This window comes from Caretta caretta, chromosome 2 (genome assembly GCF_965140235.1).
Source record: "Caretta caretta isolate rCarCar2 chromosome 2, rCarCar1.hap1, whole genome shotgun sequence".
Lineage (NCBI taxonomy): Eukaryota > Metazoa > Chordata > Testudines > Cheloniidae > Caretta > Caretta caretta.
In genome coordinates this window covers 119,485,585-119,506,868 of record NC_134207.1, presented here as the reverse complement: position 1 = coordinate 119,506,868, position 21,284 = coordinate 119,485,585, and the positions used below count along the sequence as shown (strand labels likewise).

Genomic DNA, 21,284 nt, shown 5'->3' with positions numbered 1-21,284 from the left:
GTCTCCTTGTGACAACCTGTAGCCACTCCTGCTTTCCGGTTAGTAGGGGCCTGTTTTCACCTTGCCTGGGAGGGGGGTCAAAGCTGGTGGCTGTGTCCCGCTTGCAGACTCAGGAGCCCGAGCAGAAGCAGCAAGGCTGCGAGGTGAAGAAGGGGATCACGGCCAGGAACTACCGACCCCTGAAAGGGAGCGTGCAAGTCGGAAACCGGCACCACAGCCCCGGACTCCCAGCACTACGGCAGGTGGCGACGTCCCTGCGCCCGTGACCCGTGTCTGGTGCCCCCGAGGGCAGCGGTTTAAGGTGTATTCACAAAGAAACCACCGACCAGCTGCGTCCCCGCCGGACGCGGCCAGGCCAAGCCCACCCGGGGGCGCTGGCTCCGCTCTGCTCCTGCAGAGCAGCGAGGAGGCGGGGAGCCCGTACCTGGCGGGAGTCGGAGGAGAGGCTGGTGCCATAGATGCCGCCTGTGAAGTCTCCCCCGTCCACAGCGCTGCAGCGCCAGCTCCTCCTGCCAAACCTGGGGGGGGTAAGAGAAGCGCAGGGGCGTGAGGGGCAGGCCACGGGCCGGGCCTGGGGTGACCGGGCCGCCCCCCCACCTACCCTCGGAAGCTCCCGGGTGACTGTGTCGCAGCGACTCCGGCCCCGCTGCCGGGCCGGTCCATCGGACCCTCCAGCCGCCTCCGCTTCGGCCGGCCCCGCGTTGCGGCGTCCCCGGCCCCGCCCCGCGTCACAAGGAATCGCTATGGGAACCGGCCCGGGGCCCAGCCGCTGCCCCGGCCCCACGGAGGCCTGTCACCCAGTGGGGGGGCGGAGAGCCAGCGCTTCGAGCCTCTCCCTCCGGCCCCTGAGCGTCTCTACCCCCAGCTCCCTGCACCCCCCGTCCCGCACTCAGGCCCACGTTGGGGGGGGGGGGTCGAGGGGGGGGAGTCTGGCGCCCCCGCCGCTCTGACCCCCTGCTGCAATCCCCCCCCCCCTTTGGGGAGGTTTTAGAGCAGTTCAGGCCCAAGCTGTGCCACTTACTTCGTTTTATAGATTTACGGTCGGGGCAGGGTGTGTGGACCCCCAGCGAGCTGGAGCCTGCTTGTGTTGAGGGCTGCCAAACATGCCCAGGCCACCAAGCCCAAATATGGGGACAACTGTTTTCTTGAACAACTAAATTTGAAATCTTAGGAACCGGGGGCAAGAGAGCAGCAGTTTTTCTCCTGTCTGCTTCCTTCTCTTCCTCCTCTGTTTTCACTCAGTCAAATCCTCTTCAATCTCACTCTTTTTCGCCTCCACTCCTGCCTTCTCTTACTATCTCCTTTCGTGTCTCCTGCCCACCTGGATTTCCCTTCTTCACTCTCCACTCTCACATCATCTTCATTCTCAATGTGCTTTGTCTCACATCTGCATGTTTGCTTGGCCCCACCTCTACACCACTACCTCAGTTCCACCACCTGTGATGAAATCCTCAGTCTAGGCCTTCATCTCGTCTCCCCTTAGATATTGCATTTCCCTTGTCTGTGGCCTCTCCACATTCCAGTTCTCCTTACTGCAGCATATATAGAATGCAAAGCCTGATTTTTTTTACTCATACAAAAGAGAGCAACTACACAACAACTCCTTCTCAGATAACTCAATTGGGTCCTTATTTGTTTAGGATCCAGTTCGTATATGCCCTCCCAGAACTTGCTCTAGGTTTTCTTCTGTTCCCTGTCCTGCTCATTAAGCACCAAGCTCTCCAGTCCATTTCTTCACAGAATCTCACCTCTTCCAGATGGAGAGTCATCTCTACTGCTTTGACCAGCTGGAACAGCCTTTTGGTATATCTCTGTTCTTCACTTATTTCTCCATTGCATCCCACTCCAGTACCAACTTAGTTGGTACTCCTTTCATCAGTAATGCCAGTGTGGTGCAGTTAGCTTCTGTCCAGCTACCTTTACTACATCTGGGGACTTAATAGCCTCCCTGAAGATTTCTCTACACTCATCATCTTCAGCACAGAAGATCACTCTCAACCGCTCTCTTCAACTTCCTCAGATTCTGCGGAGATCATTACATCCTACAGAGAAGATGTATTATGTTCTGTTATTCTGAGTCTTCCTTTTTAGCTATAGCAGAAGTCCTTCTCCAAGGATTGCCTCCTCTTTTCTTGGGTCAGTTCATGAGGAAGAACCAGCGAAAGGGATGTCAGGGCATTCTTCCTCTCATTGCAGGAGACGCTGTTCTGGCAGATTACAAGTTCCACTTTAGCTTCATATGGCCTATCCTTATGGTAACCAGTCCTGGCCTTACTGGAACCCTCAACTTGATTAATCTGCTGCATATTCTTTGAGAGTCCCTTTGTCTAGGAATAGGTCATGTCCTACTGTGAAGCCTTCAAGATTAGTGCAACCATCTTGGCAGAGTGACCCTCGTGATTTGGGAGAGGAAATCCAAAGTGAGGATGATGATCATATGTATCCTTCTATTCCTTTGACAATTTCTTCATCTTTGCTGGATGAAGTGGTCAATCTATCTACAATGTACCATTTTAAGGCTTTTCAAGATCTCTTAAAGAGGATGCTGTCACCTTAGAAATCCTTTGGAAGTTGTACAAGAATAGTAACATAACTAGTTTGATGCATTACACCATACAATTCAAGGTCAATTGGCAATGCCCATACACAGAGGTATCCTTGAACCAGTCAGGGATCAATGACAGACCCAGCCTCCCTCTTAGCTATCTCCCAAACAAAAAGAGCATCAATACTGAGTCCTTCCAAAAGGTTTTGAGTATTGTTATACTCCTCGTGTTCCAGTTCTTTAACAGTAGCTGCTGTTCATGAGAAAACTAAGCAACACAATTAGCCAAAGTCAACACCAAGGGTAAATATTTGAAAAAAAATAGACCTACTCAGGAGAAGGTCTAATTCTTCTGCTAGCTTTCAGATTGCCAATTGCCATGCTTTGCTAGCCAAATATGACTACCTCCAATGAGACAAGATCTCCCAGTTTATGGAAAAACTTTTAGAGGACTCAACGATAGAGCTAAATTCCAGGTCCTTAGATCAGCTGATTGACAAGGTGGCTCTACTAGTAGTGCTACAAGAGCAAGACTCTCCTCTACATCTGAGTGCAATAGAGAGGGTGTTGGGGTAGAGGATTTTTTTACTCATACAAAGGAGAACAACTGAGTTTTAGGGCAGAGGATTTTATTCCCATTACTTCCTTATTCTGAAGAAGAAAGGAGAGTAGCATCCCATACTGGACCTCAGGTGAGTCAAAAAGTTCATCCATAGTCTTCAGGTCAGGATGGTCAATCTAGCCTCTACAGTCTCCTCCCTAGATCTACTGGATTGGTTCACGACTCTCAACTTGCAGGATGCATACTTCCCAATCTCCTGTCCACTCCACAGGAAGTACATGTAATGGTGAAGGACATTCATTACCAGTTCCGAGTGCTACCATTTGGTTTTTCTGTGGCATGAAGGATGTTCATCAACTACTGGTGGTAGTAGTGCATCTGTGAAGACATCTATCCTTATGTCAGTGACTTATTGATTCAGGGGAAATGGTCACAGCAGGTCACCAAGACTGTGTAGGTGGTTCTCCATCTGTTCTCCTTGGTAGGTCTCTGGATTAGTTAAGTCTGGTCTCACTCCTAGTCTATCAATAGAGTTCATAGGAGCACTTCTCAACTCAATATCAGCAAGCTTACCTCCCTCACAACAGATTTTGCATCACAGGGCGTCTCATAATAGCTCTTCACACTCAAAAAACCCATCAGTCTCAGTTTATTGGGTCATATATTCTTTTGCATTTATGCAATGCCACATGCCAGACTTCATCTTTGGCCTCTTCAGGGTTAGTTAAAATGGATCCATCAGCTAAGCAGACACACAATGCATGTACAAGTCCTTCCCCCTGGGGTTCTATCATTTCTGCTGTGGTGGAAGGATCTGCAAAATGTCTGCCAAGGTGTGATGTTCACATCACCATCCCCTATAAAGACTCCTGTAACAGATGCCTCTAGACAAGACTGGGGAGCACACCTGAAACCTCTTCAGACAGACACAGGGATGGTGGTTCCCAACATAATCTCAGCTACATATAAATGTGCTAGAACTCAGGGTCATTAATTTGGCTCGCAAAGCATTTTTACTTCTCATCAAGGGACCACCATCCAAATTCTGATAAACAATATTGCAGTGATGCACTATGTAAACAGACAAGGAGGAAGAAGATCATCCCCTCTGTGTCAGGAGATTATTCATCGATGGGTGTGGGGAGTTCAACATTGTCAGTTTGATAGCCCTGCACTTGACTGGGGTTCAGAACAGTTTAGCAGGCCAACTCAGCCAGAAGTGCTTTCCCATTTGCAAATGAACCCTGAAAGGTTCAGTCCCCACAGTTATGAAAAATTTATGGGACGTTTCCACCACAGACTTTTTTGCAGCCAACTCAAACAAGAAATGTTACATTATTTTGCTCCCAAGGAGGAATGCGCCCAGGCTCCCTTTGGATGCTCCCATTTGGTGGAACACAAATCTAAGATAAATTTTCCCTCTGATTCCATTCGTTCCCAGAGTCCTCAGAAAATAAGCCAGAGCAATGCCAAATTAATTCTGACAGCACAATCGTGGGTGTACCAGTTTTGGTACTTGGAGCCAATGCATCTAGAAGTTTGTCCATCTTCATACTCCCAGTTCTTCCAGAAAACATTTTGCAGAGCCTATTCTACATCTGGACCCATCTACATCATTTCTACATCTGCTAGTATGAGATAGTTGGCTAAGTTTGGTAGACATATGTTGTTCTGCTACAATGCAGGACATTCCAATTTATAGCAGGAAAGTTTTGTTGAGTTTTACATATAAAGCCAACAGGAAACATTTTTCATTATGGGCTGTTTAACATCATCTTCAACCCTTGGAGACTTCCACTCCTATCACTGTGGATCATTTATTATCCCAGAAACTCTCAGGTCTTTCAGTCAGCTCCATTAAGGTTCATTTTGCAGCAATGTCACCCTCCCATTCAGGTCTAACAGTATTTTCACACCTGACTGGGACTAAATTTCTGAAGGGGCTGGTTCATGTTTTTCCACCAGTTAAGGAAATTCTCCCTCCCTGAACTTAAATGTAGTATTCTACCTTTGATGGAACACCTATTTGAGCTTGTCATCATGTATTTTATACCACCTTTTCTATTAAAATGGCATTCTTGGTGGCTTTTACATCTGCTTGGTGGGTGAACAAGATTCAGGCATTAATGGCAGGACTTCTTTTCACAAGACAGAGCTACTCTTTGACCTCACCAAAAACTTTTACTCAAAGTAGTTTCAGACTTTCACTTGAACTGGTACATACATACACTTACCAGTATTTTTACCTAGGTCCTCACTCATCTCCTGCAGAAGCAAAACTCCATACAAGGTACATTGAGAGCCCTTTCCTATTAGCTCACACAGTCTGCAACTTTTGGAGATCTGTCTAGTGGGCAAGCTATTTTGCCTCTGGTCTACACTGGGGGGGGGGGGGGGGATTGACCTAAGATGCGCAACTTCAGCTACGAGAATAGCGTAGCTGAAGTCGACGTATCTTAGGTTGACTTACCTCGTGTCCTCACGGTCCGGGGTCGACTGCCACCGCTCCCCCATCAACTCCGCTTCCGCCTCTCATAGAATATCAGGGTTGGAAGGGACCTCAGGAGGTCATCTAGTCCAACCCCCTGCTCAAAGCAGGACCAATCCCCAATTTTTGCCGCAGATCCCTAAATGGCCCCCTCAAGGATTGAACTCACAACTCTGGGGTTAGCAGGCCAATGCTCAAACCACTGAGCTATCCCTCCCCCGTCCCATGGCGGAGTACAGGAGTCAACGGCAGAGCGATCGGGGTTCGATTTATCGCGCCTACACTAGACGTGATAAATTGATCCCTGATAGATCGATCACTACCCACTGATCTGGCGGGTAGTGTAGGCGTACCGTACTCTCAAAGTGACTGTCAGACTTTATCAGGATCTCATATGAAATGAATAAATTAGCTTCTCCTTCTCAGATCAAAGCACAGTCCTAGAGCTCAGGCAGCCTCCTTAGCTTGTTTGAGGAGCATCTCTAGATCTGAAATCTATAGGGCAGCTATTTGGAGCTTGATGCATGCCTTTACCAATCATTATTCTCTAGTGGTAGACTCTACACTTGACACTCAATTTGGCAGGGTAGTCTTACAGTCCTTATTTAAATAGGACTCCTGGTATTCACCTCGTTAGGGAGACAACTGCTAGACAATCACCTAGAGTTGGCTCCATATGATCAAATACTCAAAGAAAGAACAGTTACTGTAATGTAAGTAACAGTGGTTCTTCAAGATATTTTATCCACACAGATCCCATGAGCCATCCTCCTTCCACAGTAATGCAAAATCCTTTAGCTTTGGAATTCTCTTTTGTATTGGTGTTTGGGGATGATGTGCCCTTTCTGTCCTTGAGTGCAGGGTGCAAAGAGAGTGCATGCATGCCCCCAACAGACACTACTGGCCAAAAAAATCCAATCTTGGGTGCCAGGAGCATATTCTAGAATGGGATCCACATGGAGAAATCATCTAGAAGAACAACAGTTACTGTAAGGTAAGTAACAGTTCTCTTCACTGACTAAACCGTAGGTCTATCTAGGCATTTACACCAAATCTAACTTCACATTTCATTTCAAACATATTTTCTTCCTTTGCCTATGTCTATTCTCTCTGCCACAGATGCTACTTTTTATTTTAATTCTATTACTGTATTCTACAGTCTGCACAAAGTGTTTTGGGATACAATTTGCGTGAGTGGCACTTGTAAAAAAATCAAGTGTTTGGAGTTACAAATCATTTCAGAAGAAGTTAAACCATTTGTAGCAGTTGTGCTTATTCTTTTACATAGTAAGGAAATTGGGATTCTCCTATCCTGTAATAGTATTTATTACTGGAAACGATGATTGAGAAGGTTGGGAATATATTTCTCTTTTACTAACTGCCAGTTCTTTTACTCCTTTATAATCTTTTCAAAAATTTTGTTGTTTTGTGATGCAACATGCTTACTCTCAATTCCCCCCCCTTTTTTTGATGAGTGATAAATGAAGTGTGTGTGTGTGTGCTTAGCTGAGACTAAACATGTTTCTGCACAAAATAAATCCATTGCCTCACCACAACTAAATCTTCAGAACCTCTTGCAGTTGTGTACTTCTCTCATCTGAGTCCACTGTTCCTTCTCTTAGTGAATTTCAATACTACGCAATTTGTTCTTGCTGCAAGAGAATTAGTTCCAACAACAAGTACTGGCAGACAATACTTGTTACCTTTCTCCATGTCTACTTGTTTCCATTTATTATTTGTCTGCATTCTTCTAATCATCTAGTTTTATATCTGTAGTGTTGCTTCCTACAAATTTCCTTGACTTTTCATATTAATGTCGTATCTGAAATGCTATTAAATCCATACTAAACTCCATGTAAATGTATTCCCTGTCCTTCAGATACTTACTAATATCAATCTCTGCTTTTTTTAAGTCAATATTTTATGCTTTATTTTAAAGCCCACAGTTTCAGTTAAATTGAAGCTACTGCTCTTTGGCACTAAAACACTGTCTAGAATCCTCTTCCTCATAGTGAAATCTATCAACTCTATTGTCCTGGAATAAAATGTTGTCCTCCAAGCAGTGTCATCAAGTATTCTTAAGATCATCTTCTCTATTTGCACATTGCTGAATCTCTTTGTGGCTGAGACCCAAGTGCTTTATAATAAGAAGCAGCATAAATGGAAGATTCAGTGTTGAGAGAGAATACAACAGTTGCCTTTATGTGCCATAATGGCATGATTAGAGGAGCCTGACTAGAATGGCAGAGAAAATTTGACAAGAACTATGCTGTGGGATCAATTAAGTTAATGATATATCTTAAGTTTAACTACATGGAATATTGCCATCAAATCATAGAAACAAAATATGTAGCAGTTTATTGCTATCTGTTGGTGAGGGGGGAATAAATGTTTGCTTAAAACACCACTTTAACATCCTAAAAGTATCAATAATAAACCAAGTTAAGACCCGGAAAGTATAATAAAATTGGTGAATGATAACATAAAAGTTGAGTCTGAACATTTGTTTCCTGACATCATAGCAAATCATAAATCATGATTTCAATTGAATAATCTCACAATGTGCTGCTGTATACTTTTTATAAGTACAAGTTTATTAGAACTCTGTTCTTCAGAATTTTACTCTGTCATCAATCACAAAGCCATTATGACCCAATCAAAAGGTTTAAGGAGGACTTACAGCTTAGGGTTTAATATGTGGATTGCAGCAATATTACATGAGACTGATAGTACACACTGTTCAGACTGAATTTACACTAAATAGGTAAATGAACACCTGAAGAATATATTATGGTCTACATTATTTTTAGATTGTGGGCAAGCCATTTTGGCTGGGCTATATGTTTAATATGCACACATCTGAAAATTGTTGTTTTCATAGGTAGTAATAGCCATATTTTGAGTTTTAAAGAGCTAGGCATGTTCTCATGCTTACTAAACACATTTTTTTTATGGTCAGTGAATGGAACCAAAATGTTCAATGAAAAGGCTCCATTATCCTATGTCTAGTCCTTAAACGAATAAACTTTCCCAGCACTTAGCTCCACCCCACAGTTACTTTGTGAACTAAACAACCCTAAGTATAAAACAAATCAATATTTATGTTTCACACTTGATCAGGATTTTCAGAATCGGAAGAACTGACAATGACTACATCAGAGTAGCCAGGCCTACACTACAAACTTATATTGGTAACACTACATTGTTCAGGGGGTATGAAAAATCCACACCCCTGCATGACACAGTTATACCGACCTAACCCCCCCTAACCCCCCGCAGTGTAGACAGCACTATGTCAGCAGGAGGGCTTCACCTATCAACATAGCTACCACCTCTCATGGAAGTAGATTAATTATGCCAATGGGGGAAGCTCTCCCATCAACATCTTCACTGAAGCTGTGCCGCTGCAGTGTTTTAAATGTAGACCTGCCCAGAGGCTGTCATAAAAGCTGGCATGGTGGAATTGGTCCCAAACATATGCAAGGAAAAAAACCCAGTTTCTTTCTCACAAGATTTATTAGGTTGTAATAGCCAGGAATTAACTTTTGAAGATCTGGGCATAAATCCTTGTATGTTTGCTCAAATTTTTTCCTCCAGTTATTACTGAAGCAGTCACTAACATTGACCAGCCTAATTAAGGTTTCATAATCATTTCCAGTATAACCTTGTTTTCATGTACTTTTAACTATCCACAGTTTCTCTCTATGCGGATGAATTTGCCAAGTTTCTCCTCTGCTTAAAAATTATTTTGTTTCTTCTGAAAAGCTGAGGAAAAATTGTGCCAGTCATTTCTGAGTTAAGAGAATGAAAAAATAATTTGTTTCTGCTATTAAGTTGCTCTTATGCTTTTCCACATGGAGATAAAATAAAATAACTATGTTGAGTAATTTTGTATCATCTTCAGATTTTGCCACATCACTGTTCACTCCCCTTTTCCAGATCATTTATGAAGATGTTGAACAGCACAGGTCCCAGTACAGATCGTTGTGGGACCCCACTATTTACCTTTCCCCAGTGTGAAAAGTGACCATTTATTCCTACCCTTTGTTTCCGATCTTTTAAGCAGTTACTGATTCATGAGGGGATGTTTCCTCTTATCCCATGACTGCTTACTTTGCTTAAGAGCCATTGGTGAGCCATTGTCAAAGGCTTTCTGAAAGTCCAAGTATACTATATGGAATGGATCACCCTTGTCCACATGCTTATTAACCCCCTTTAAGAACTCTGATAGGTTGGTGAAGCCTGATTTCCTTTTACAAAAGCTGTGTCGGCTCTTCCCCAACAAATCATGTTTTATCTGTGTCTGATATTTCTGTCCTTTACTATAGTTTCAGTCAATTGGCTTTGTACTGAAGTTAGGTTTACTGGCCTGTAATTTCCAGGATCACCTCTAGAGCCTTTTTAAAAAAATCAGCATTGCATTAGCTACCCTTCAGTCATCTGGTACAGAGGCTGGTTTAAGTGATAGGTTACATAGCACAGATAGTAGTTCTGCAATTTCATATTTGAGTTCCTTCCGAATTCTTGGGTGAATACCATCTGATCCCAGTGACTTATTACTGTTTAATGTGTCAGTTTGTTCCAAACCTCCTCTATTGAAACCTTAGTTTGGGACAGTTCCTGAGATTTGTCAACTAAAAAGAATGGCTCAGATATAGAGATCTCCCCCACATCCTCTGCAGTGAAAACCATTATAAAGAATTCATTTTGATTCTCTGCAATGGCCTTCCCTTCCTAGTGTGCTCTCTTACCTCCTCAGACATCCAGTGGCCCCAATGACTGTTTGGCAAGCTTCCTGCTTCTGAATTAAATAATTTTTTTGTTGATAGTTTTTGTGTCTTTAGCGAGTTACTCTTCAGATTCTTTTTTTGGGTCACCGTCTTCTATTTTTACACTTGACTTCCCAGAGTTTATACCTTTTTCTATTTTCTTCATTAGGATTTGACTTCCATTTTTTTAAAATATGCCTTTTTGCCTCAAATTGCCTCTTTTACTCTGCTGTTTAGCCATGGTGACTTTTTTTGGTCCTCTTACTGGTTTTTTTTTAAATTTATTTGGGGAATATGTCTAGTTTGAGCCTCTATTATGGTGTTTTTTAAGTTTCCATACAGAGTGCAGGCATTTCATCCCTGTGACTTTTCCTTTTAATTTTCCACTTAACAAGCTTCCTCGTTTTTGCACAGCTTCCCTTTTTGAAGTTAAATGCTATTATGGGTGGGTGCCTTTGGCCTTTTCCCCCTACAAGAATATTAAATGTAATTACATTATAGTTACTGTTACAGCTATATTCACCTCTTGGACCAGAACCTGTGCTTCATTTTGGACTAAATCAAGAATTGCCTCTCTCATTGTGGGTTCTAGGATGAGCTCTTCCTATAGGTATTCATTTCTGTCCAGAAATTTTTGAGGTGACATATACCTACTCTATATAAGGATAGTCAAAATCCCCTGACAATATGAGGATGTCAAAATCCCCCATTATTACTTCATTTTTTGCCTTTGTAGCCTCCTTTATCCCCCGAGCATTTCACAATCACCATCACCATCCTGGTCAGGTGGTATATTCCTACTACTATACTCCTTTTTTTAAAAAATAATCATCAGCTCCTCCCCCACCTCCCCCCAGGACCTCCCGCCCACTGGCGGGCCCGCTGATCAGTGCCTCCCCCTCCCTTCCAGCACCTCCCACCCACTACAATCAGCTGTTCTATGGCATTCAGGAAGTGCTGGTGAGGAAAGGGGAGGAGCGGGGGCAGGAAGAGGCGGGGCAGGATGGGGCCTTGGGAGAAGGGGTGGAGTGGGGGAGCAGGGAGCACCCCCTGGCACATTAGAAAGTCAACATATCTGCTAAGGGATTTCTGCACCTGAATTGTGTACTGATGCACACTTGTCAGCTTACCCTCAGCCCATAGTTTATAAAATCCTCTATGACCATTTTAATTTTACATGCCAGCAATCTGGTTCCATTTTGATTTAAGTGGTGCCCATCATTCCTGCATATGCTTCTTGTTACCCAAAAGGTTTCTCAGTTCTTAATAAACCTTAATAAAACCCTCCTCCCTTCACCACTGTGTCATCCATGCATTGAGGCCCTGCAGTTTTGCCGGTCGTTCTGGCCCAGTGTGTGGAACTGGAAGCAGTCCAGAGAATGCTACCATGGAGATCCTGGACTTTAATCTCTTACCAAGCAGCCTAAATTTGGCCTCCAGGGCCTCTCACCTACCTTTCCCTATGTCACTGGTACCTACATGCATCATGACCACTGGCTCCTCCCCAGCAATGCACATACATTTATCTAGCAGTCTTGTGAGATCCGCAACCTTTGTGCCCAGTAGGCAATTAACTTGCATGCGGGTTTCCCGGTCATCACAAAACCAAACTATCTATATTTCTAATAATCAAATCCTACTAATAATCCAAATTACTACTACCTATAACTATTCATCTTATAACACAGGAAATTAAAAGATCTTGGAGCTCTTAGTCTAGAGGGAGGAGATAGCAATGTCAACAGTCAGAGTCCACTTGATGTTACGGACCCAGTATTAGTCTTAGAATATGAAGCAATAGAGCAGAAGAATGTAACCACTCAGCTCCTGAGCCCACTATCTAGTATGATGGAGCATACATTCTCCACCTTCAGTTGTCTTTTTGTGATGTCATGGAACTATTGTGACTTCTGTGATCCAAAGCAGCAAGGCCAAAGATGTGAGAGCCCGATTCCCACCAGCTGGGCACTTTGTTCAGCCTGTCTATAAAGGAGAGAGGAGAGTTCAGCCTGTCTTGCAAGAGTGTTTACTTACCTTGGCCCATGAAATAAAGGGCCATCTCTCTTCAAGAAGGATGTCTGGGGAGCAAGCGTTCCTGAAACTGCCCCCTCTAGGAAAGTGTCAGAAAGTTAACTCCTATAACAAGGAGGAGGATATCTACAAACTGTTTATAAAACTGTCCAGACTTCACTGCAAACTGAAGGATCCGCTGAAGGAGCTGCTTTATCAGTGTACTAGTGAGGAGGAAGGAGAATGTATGTGTGTATAATCTATAGTTATGAGGCAGGCAGGGGCGTCAAAATTTGGCCTGGCTTCTGCTGGAGAGATGCGAGTTGCCAATAGCACAGGAATAACAGCACCCAAAATGTATGAAATGAAGTGGAGATTGCAGGTGCCCTCCTCTTTACCGTTGAAGCGTGGCCTTTGGTAGTGACGAGTCGTATCATGTGATACCACTTGGATCAAGGTGGAATACCATATGCTGGGAACTGTCATCTCCACAGGCCATCCTCCATGTTAAAGATGAAGGTGTCTGTAGCTGCATTTGGCTTGTGAGTTACATGTTGGCTGTTTGCAATGTGCTGCTTAATGTTAGGAAGCAGTCAACCAGACATGGTTACAAGTCAGAATAGACCAGATTTGTGACTTGGATGACTGGAAAGGGTGGTTCTTCTGCTTCAGTATCCATACACTGTGCACTAGAATATTTTATGTTTTTAAAAATGAAGGGTTAATTCATTGTTAAAGGCAGAAATGGCTGCCAAGTGAGCCCTTGTTTGATAGTAGATACTTTATTTGATAGTAGATCATTGTTTGTATATAATGCCATTAAGAAGTGTATGAAGGACTTATCTACTGTGCATCCTCCTTTGACACATACTGTCCTTCCTTGACAGGTTTCAGAGTAGCAGCCGTGTTAATCTGCATCCACAAAAAGGAAAGGAGGACTTGTGGCACTTTAGAGACTAACAAATTTATTTGAGCATAAGCTTTCATGAGCTACAGCTCACTTCATCCGATGCATCCTATTATTAGCTATTTATAATTAGCTATTTATTGTTGAATGTTATTCATTAGTAGATACTCCTAGACCTGGGACAAAAGCTGTGGCAATCACTTTTGTTTGCATTAAACAAGTCTCTGCTCTGGAGATTTGCAGAGCTGCTGCCTGGAGTTTTGTTCACAACTTTCACTACGCATTATGCTTTGGACTTAGCTGCTAATGCAGACGTTGAATTTGTTAGAGCGATGCTGCAGTCTCTATTCATTTACAACTCTGTGCCTAGCTCCATGTTATTTTCAGCACTGCTTATCAGTCTATCCCATAAGTGGGAATATGCAGAGCCATTCAAAGAAGAAATGAAGGTTACTCACTTGTAACTGGAGTTCTTTGAGACGGCTCTGCATATTCACACTTCCCACCCACCTTCCCCTCTTTGTCAGAATCCTAGTCACTTATTGTTCTCTGCCATTGCAGTGGAAGGAATTGAGGTGATAACAGGCGCTGCACTCATTATATAGCCTTGCTCTCAGGACCTTCAGAAATGCTGAGGGGAAAGGCTGGGGGTGCAAGAGCATGCTAACAGACACTCAGAAGGGAGAAGGTTCTACCATGAGGCACCACAAGGCAGTGCAGTACCTCTAAGTGTGAATATGCAGAGCCATCTCTAAGAACTCCAGTCACCAGTAAGAATCCTTCATTTATGCCTTAAATGCTTACGATGTTGTAAGCTTCTTTTTGCTATGTTCATTTGCAGTTGGTTAGGATCTGAATGTAGGCATTTAATGTAACAATTTCCTGATATCCTTGTGACTTGAATAGTGAGATGATTTATGTACCAATATGTAATCAAATGAACTTGCCTATAACTGGTTACTACTATAAGAAGCCATTTGAGTATTCACGTATTTATATTAATTGAGGAATTAGCAATCTGGCAATGTTTAAGCAACCTCCTTACTAACTCAGGAAGACAAGAATCACCTCTCAAAAGATTGTAAAGAAGAAAAGACAATACCTTCGACTATTTAAGTTCAAAGATTCTAAGAATCATTTAAATTTAAAAGCACTTAAAGCTGAAAGACTTTTTTAGAAAATTGAAGCATTTGGACCCATTTGAAACAGAAGTTAAACTGTTATTAAGTTCAGATGGAACCAAGGGGATAACTCAGAAAATGAATTGAATAAAAAGTTAAAACTCCAACTTTAAAAATGAGAATTTCTTGCCACAAAGACAAAAGCAATATAACTATAATGTTTAATTACAATCCTGCTACATAATGAGATTTTAAATCCTGAGAGATTACTGCCAGAAATTTAACGTGAGTTTCAGGAGGCAGGTGGGTTGGTGAGCTGGGAATGGGGAAAATGGACTCCCGTCTCAACTACACCTTACAAAGGAAAAAACATCTATGTGAATGGCAGAACACAAGTTATCTCACACCAGTGATTGAGGCGGCAGATAAAGAACCCAGATCTTATTGATTCACTCCTTTCACTATCAAAGATGAAAATGCTCTGATCCGAACGGACAGTTCTAGATGCAGTCACTAAAACATTATCCTAGGGCTTCAGAATCAATATCAACTAGGGAAATAGTGTTTTGATTTTTAAAGTAGAACAAAAGTCCAAGTATAAGGAATTTTGTCTCCTCTCAAGGAAGGAGAAAGTAAGGTTGTGCTCAAGGTACCTGTAAAATACTTGTACAGATGGAACTCAGTTTTCTGAAGTCTTCAGAGTTTCTGATTTGAATGATTATATGAATGTTCTTTGTAGGGAATGGAGAGTTCAACTTGTTCTCCTCTTCCTCAAACATGGAGATCAGGAGAATTACTTGATTTCCTAGATCAGTAGTAGGTTTCAGAGTAGCAGCTGTATTAGTCTGTATTCGCAAAAAGAAAAGGAGTACTTGTGGCACCTTAGAGACTAACCAATTTATTTGAGCATAAGGTTTTGTGAGCTACAGCTCACTTCATCGGATGCATTCAGATCAGTAGTAGAGATGGGTCTCAACAGGAACACCAAATTTAAACATCCCATTATCTCTGGGTTGAAATCTGAACCATATCCAGATTCAGGTTGTGTGGCTTAGGCCCATCTCTAGTCAGTACCAAAGAGCCATGGGATCAGAACAGATCCTAATTAGAATATCAGACACACTTAATAAAGTAGTTTAACTAACCAGACATCTACTACTCTCCTCATCCCTAACTAAAGGAATAATTTACTGAAGGTGTCACTAAGATAGGCAGAATTGTGGCCTAACAGTTTGAAAAAAGAAAAAAAAAAACACCTACACACAACAAATACTCCATACTCCGCTCCCACAAAGGCAACATTTATGTCAGTCCATAATATCCGATGGCAGGATGAGTTGGCTTCTTTCACTTGATCTAGAGAAAAGCAGAGAAGCTAACCCAGAACTTTTTCCTGGTCAAGTGACCTCAACACCAAATTTGCTAATTTCTAATTTTAGTCCCTTCCTGGCTGAGGAATACAAGTTGCCCCTTCTCCTAAAATACTGTAACAATTTCTCAATACAACATGGGCTGATCTCTGAGTATCTCTCAAAAGGATCCTATTCCTATTCTAAACAAGGAACAAGAAGTTCACTGACTAAAGGTGTTCTAAATATCATTTGTTTTTTACATTGCTGTTCAATATATTTCATTTTTCTTACTCTGGAACGTGTAAGAACATGACCACACATCCATTAAAAAGAAGCAGCAGTTACTTAATACAGTGGTTTTCAAACTTTTTAGGCTGCATACCCCTTTCCAAATAATGTAGTCTACCACGCACCCCCATCTGACATAGGGTCAGAATATACCTATGATTAGATTGCCAACTCTTACTAAATAAAATGCGCTGTCCATCATTACAGAGTTTGTGTACCCCTAAGGATATACGTACCCCAGTTTGAAAACCACTACCTTAATATATTTATCAACTTTGCATTTACCCTAAGAGAAATTAAGATATATGATACTACACTAAAATGATTGTTGTTTATGATCTTTGAATGTTCAGTAGAAAAACATCTTGGGGGTGGTGAAGACCCCAACAATATTCAGTTCCTGAAAGAAATTAAATATTGATGGTGCTAACCATAAGTTAGATCAAAATATCTTAGACATTCAGGTAATCAAGGTTGAGGCTATTATTACAGAGCACACCTTGTACAAAAAATAATATACATTTATGGCATGACTTTCAGACATGCTTAGCACTCACAGAAATGTTTGACTTTAATGGGAGTTATGGATGCGCAATACCTCCAGAAATCAGGTCCTTACTATGTAGAGCACTTTTCATCCAAAGGGATCCAGAATCACAAATTGTGGACCTGATTTTGCAAGCTGCTCAGTGCTGGCTAATACTTATGCCTGCGTGGAACCATACTGAAGAGGGGAAAACAGTGGACGTGTTATTCCTTGACTTTAGCAAAGCTTTTAATACAGTTTCCCACAGTATTCTTGCCAGCAAGTTAAAGAAGTATGGGCTGGATGAATGGACTATAAGGTGGCTAGAAAACTGGCTAGATCATCGGGCTCAAAAGGTAGTGATCAATGGCTCCATGTCTAGTTGGCAACCGGTATTAAGCAGAGTGCCCCAAGGGTCGGTCCTCGGGCCGGTTTTGTTCAATATCTTCATTAATGATCTGGAGGATGGCGTGGATTGCACCCTCAGCAAGTTTGCAGATGACACTAAACTGAGAGGAGTGATAGATACGCTGGAGGGTAGGGATAGGATACAGAGGGACCTAGACAAATTAGAAGATTGGGCCAAAAGAAATCTGATGAAGTTCAACAAGGACAAGTGCAGAGTCCTGCACTTAGGACGGAAGAATCCAATGCATCGCTACAGACTAGGGACCGAATGGCTCGGCAGCAGCTCTGCAGAAAAGGACCTAGGGGTTACAGTGGATGAGAAGCTGGATATGAGTCAACAGTGTGCCCTTGTTGCCAAGAAGGCTAATGGCATTTTGGGCTGTATAAGTAGGAGCATTGCCAGCAGATCGAGGAACATGATCATTCCGATCTATTTGACATTGGTGAGGCCTCATATGGAGTACTGTGTCCATTTTTGGGCCCCACACTACAAGAAGGATGTGGAAAAATTGGAAAACGTCCTGTGGAGGGCAACAAAAATGACACACAATAGCAGATTTAAAGGTAGCCATCCTGCAGCAAAAAAACTTCAGGACCAGACTTCAAAGAGAAACTGCTGAGCTTCAGTTCATTTGCAAATTTGACACCATCAGCTCAGGATTAAACAAAGACTGTGAATGGCGAGCCAACTACAAAAGCAGTTTCTCCTATCTTGATGTTCACACCTCAACTGCTAGAAGAGGGCTTCATCCTCCCTGATTGAACTAACCTTGTTATACCTAGCCTGATTCTTGCTTGCATATTTATACCTGCCTCTGGAAATTTCCACTACATGTATCTGATGAAGTGGGTATTCACCCACGAAAGCTTATGCTCCAATACGTCTGTTTGTCTATAAGGTGCCACAGGACTCTTTGCCGCTTTTACAGATCCAGGCTGACACAGCTAGCCCTTTGAAAAATTATTAGGGGCCTGGAGCACAAGACTTATGAGGAGAGGCTGAAGGAACTGGGATTATTTAGTCTGCAGAAGAGAAGAATGAGGGGGGATTTTGATAGCTGCTTTCAACTACCTGAAATGGGGTTCCAAAGAGGATGGATCTAGACTGTTCTCAGTAGTACCAGATGACAGAACAAGGAGTAATGGTCTCAAGTTGCAGTGGGGGAGGTTTAGGTTGGATATTAGGACAAACTTTTTCACTAGGAGGGTGGTGAAGCACTGGAATGGGTTACCTAGGGAGGTTGGAATCTCCTTCCTTAGAGATTATTAAGGTCAGGCTTGACAAAGCCCTGGCTGGGATGATTTAGTTGGGGATTGGTCCTGCTTTGAGCAGGGGAGTGGACTAGATGACCTCCTGAGGTCTCTTCCAAGCCTGATAGTCTATGATTCTATGAAGTAAGTGGGGCTCTAAACAAGTAGAGAGATCCCAACCTGTTTAGATCAGTTGGGGGAATCAGGTCTATATAGAAGGATCACTTCACCCACTACTAAAATGCAGCCAACTCTAGAGCAGAATGCAGCAGCTGTTTAGCAGAGTACTGCAAAGCTCTTCTGTATTCTATTCCCTCCATCACACATGATATAAAATAAATTTCCCCTTTATTAAAGTATATGCTTACTAAAAAAAAACCTTTAAAACTTTAACTGTTATCCTATGGACATGATTAAATAATGTGGTTACAACAGAAATATTGTATTACTGCATATAAATAAGCGAATGATTCTCAAATCATTTCCCCCTTTTGCTGTATTGCCAGCCTCAAGATTCAAAATAATGAGTCAGCATCCACACACAAAAAAATCATATGATTTTTTAAAATAATACATTTTGCGGTCTTTGTATTTGCATTCTGATTTAGGGGTCACATTTTCCAACTTCTCTCCACAACCATGAGGGCTAGGAACATGCTTCTTTAAAAAAAAAAAAAGATAGTTGTGATTCTCATGTAATGGCATGACTTCAGGAACTAGGGCTTTAAAAAAAACCACCCCGATATCGCAGGACTCACAATAAAAATCACAGGAGTTGGTAACGGTGCTGGCCCATTGAATTATCTGATGACAGTGGTTGACTTTAATGGTATCTTTGCCTGAGAAAGACCAATCAGAAATTAATTAGAGTATTTCACCCCCTAGTCGTCATTTTGTTACCTCAGTCATGGAGCTCAAGCAAACTCAAACTTCCACTATTCCTGTAAATTCCCATTCTGATGAACTCTCATTCTTCTAAATGCAACAGATAAATGTCTGTCCATTTATTCTCACCCCTCATGCTGTGGAATGTTGTTATTCATCTACATTCTTAGTTTTATTTGTGCTCCACTTCTTTGATCCTTCATCTCTTCAGCTGTGCCTTAGTCTCTGCATTAGGGAACAAGCACCTAACCATGTGAATTTAGTGATAAGATTGATGACATGCTTAGAAACCAATTAGTGGGAAAACCTTACATGAATTCCTGAAAGACTGTTATTTGAACGTGGTCGGACATATTAAGGAAAGCTCTTACTCTAGAAAGCCAAATTGATTTAGTTATTAATAATGCAAAGATGGTTGCTGTGGGAAATACTTGCTCATAACGGCAATACTTATTAGGACAGGTCCAGAAAGCAGAATTCAAACAGGATAAATGAAGTTTAATGTTTCTGCTTAAAGTATCATTGTTACAAGCCCAAAAATCCCAAACTTATGTTCAGATTTCATTTAATTTGCTTGGGGCCATACCACTTAGGTCTGTGATCTCCTTAGTACGTACAAACTAAACAGGGTCAAGCCAGGTCAACACTAACCTCGATGCTGCTGAAAGTGGTGTTGCTCACTCAGTGTCAATCTTTCCCTGTTGGCAGTACTGACCCAATACATTAGTCTGGTGTTGAGGGGCTCTCAGCTACTAGAGGTGCCATCTTCAGCATAAAAGGAAAAGAAAGAGAGTTTCCAACTACTTCTGGTTATTAAAAATTTCAAGATGGCACTTTTCATGACAGGCATCAGTCCTGGATAGATTTCAGAGACTCTGCCAACACAGCCACGCCATATAAAGAAGCAGGTTCTGTGCTGCAATAGATTATTTAAAATAATGTTTGAGGGCCAAGATTTTCAAAAATGACTAGTAATTTTGGGTGCCCAATTTGTGACACTTTAAGAGATCCTGATTTCCAGGGGGTTGGTGCACAGTGCTTTCTGAAAACTGGGCTCTCTTTAAGGTGTCACAAGTTAGTCCCCCAAACATTGAGGCAGCCAAAATCACTGCTGGTGACAAAAAATCTTGGCCAAGAGAACTGAAGGTTCAGTCTATATTTTTCATTTCTCTCTTGCTTGAGTACAGGTTTCCACAGCTTCAGCTTTGAAAATATTTTAACCAGTAAGGGGCTACGCCGTGAGCTTTATCTTTCACCAGAGCCAGACCACGTACCACTCTGGAAAAGAAATATTTCCAACAGGCTTGCTGAGAAATACAGGCAATTCAGACTGAATTTAAAGGACACCACGATGTCAGCAGTAATTGTAAGGTAAAACTCATCAGTCTTATCCTGTCAGGATACTGTAGACAGAGATCTTTAACACTGTGATTATAAGTGGGGATATAGCTAGGAAAGCTATTTTAGGAGGTGTTATGGGGCAAATTTTGCTCTCACTTATACTGATGTAAAACAGAAATAAGCCAGTGGAGTTACTCCAGTTTTATACTAGCAAAATTTGGCCCCATTGTGGCAGCTTTATCTTCCTTTTGCACCATACACAGATTGTCAGATGGTAATTAAGGCCCCTAGCTTTACAGGCAAAGGGATTAGAGAGAGTCAGACACAACAAGAATTTTTTTTCAATCTACCTATGTTGCTGAAACCTTTGATTATTAAAACAATTGACTTTCCACCTTATTGCCATTTACTTTTTGCACTTTGTTCATCTGATGTGCTAAAACTACACAGCAGTTTCTTTGAATCTCACGAGACGGCTCAATGCTGTTGTATATGGCCCCATTGACTTAAAAGAAGTTAATGGACAAAATCCCAGCCACATTTCTTAAATCCATGAAAACATTTTCTGCTGTAGTTAGGGTTTGTAATTCCCTTTAAAGAACAACTACATTTTGGGCCTAAATTAAGCGCATTTCACCCTCTCTGAAATGTGCCCTTTTAAGATACAAGTCTTGAGTGGAAGGAATTAAGACATCTCAAAATGCCATCAGACATTTTTATAATTATATCTTTCCTGAACACATTCAAGCTGAATGAGCTGTTCTGGACCTGCAGTTGACAAAGTTATTCTCACACAGCATTACTAGCAGCTACTGATAAGCAAATGGCTAG

At 42.1% G+C, this 21,284-nt stretch overlaps 1 protein-coding gene and 1 long non-coding RNA gene across 2 annotated transcripts in view; one reads left to right on the top strand and one right to left on the bottom strand.

The window, feature by feature from the left end:
* The window catches only part of FAM217A (family with sequence similarity 217 member A), a 28,017-nt gene extending 27,205 nt beyond the window's left edge, over positions 1 to 812 (bottom strand). The window contains exons 1-2 of the mRNA XM_048839762.2: positions 602 to 812; positions 425 to 518 (exon numbers count right to left, since the gene is read on the bottom strand). Of these exons, the coding sequence (XP_048695719.1) occupies positions 425 to 518; positions 602 to 663 (156 nt within the window). The 5' untranslated portion in view covers positions 664 to 812. The remainder of the gene's footprint in view (positions 1 to 424; positions 519 to 601) is intronic.
* LOC142071087 (uncharacterized) lies at positions 442 to 20,553 on the top strand. The gene is made up of 3 exons (XR_012667041.1): positions 442 to 527; positions 6,457 to 6,589; positions 20,300 to 20,553. It is a non-coding gene; the product is annotated as an uncharacterized LOC142071087 (long non-coding RNA).
* The last annotated feature ends 731 nt before the right edge of the window (positions 20,554 to 21,284 follow it).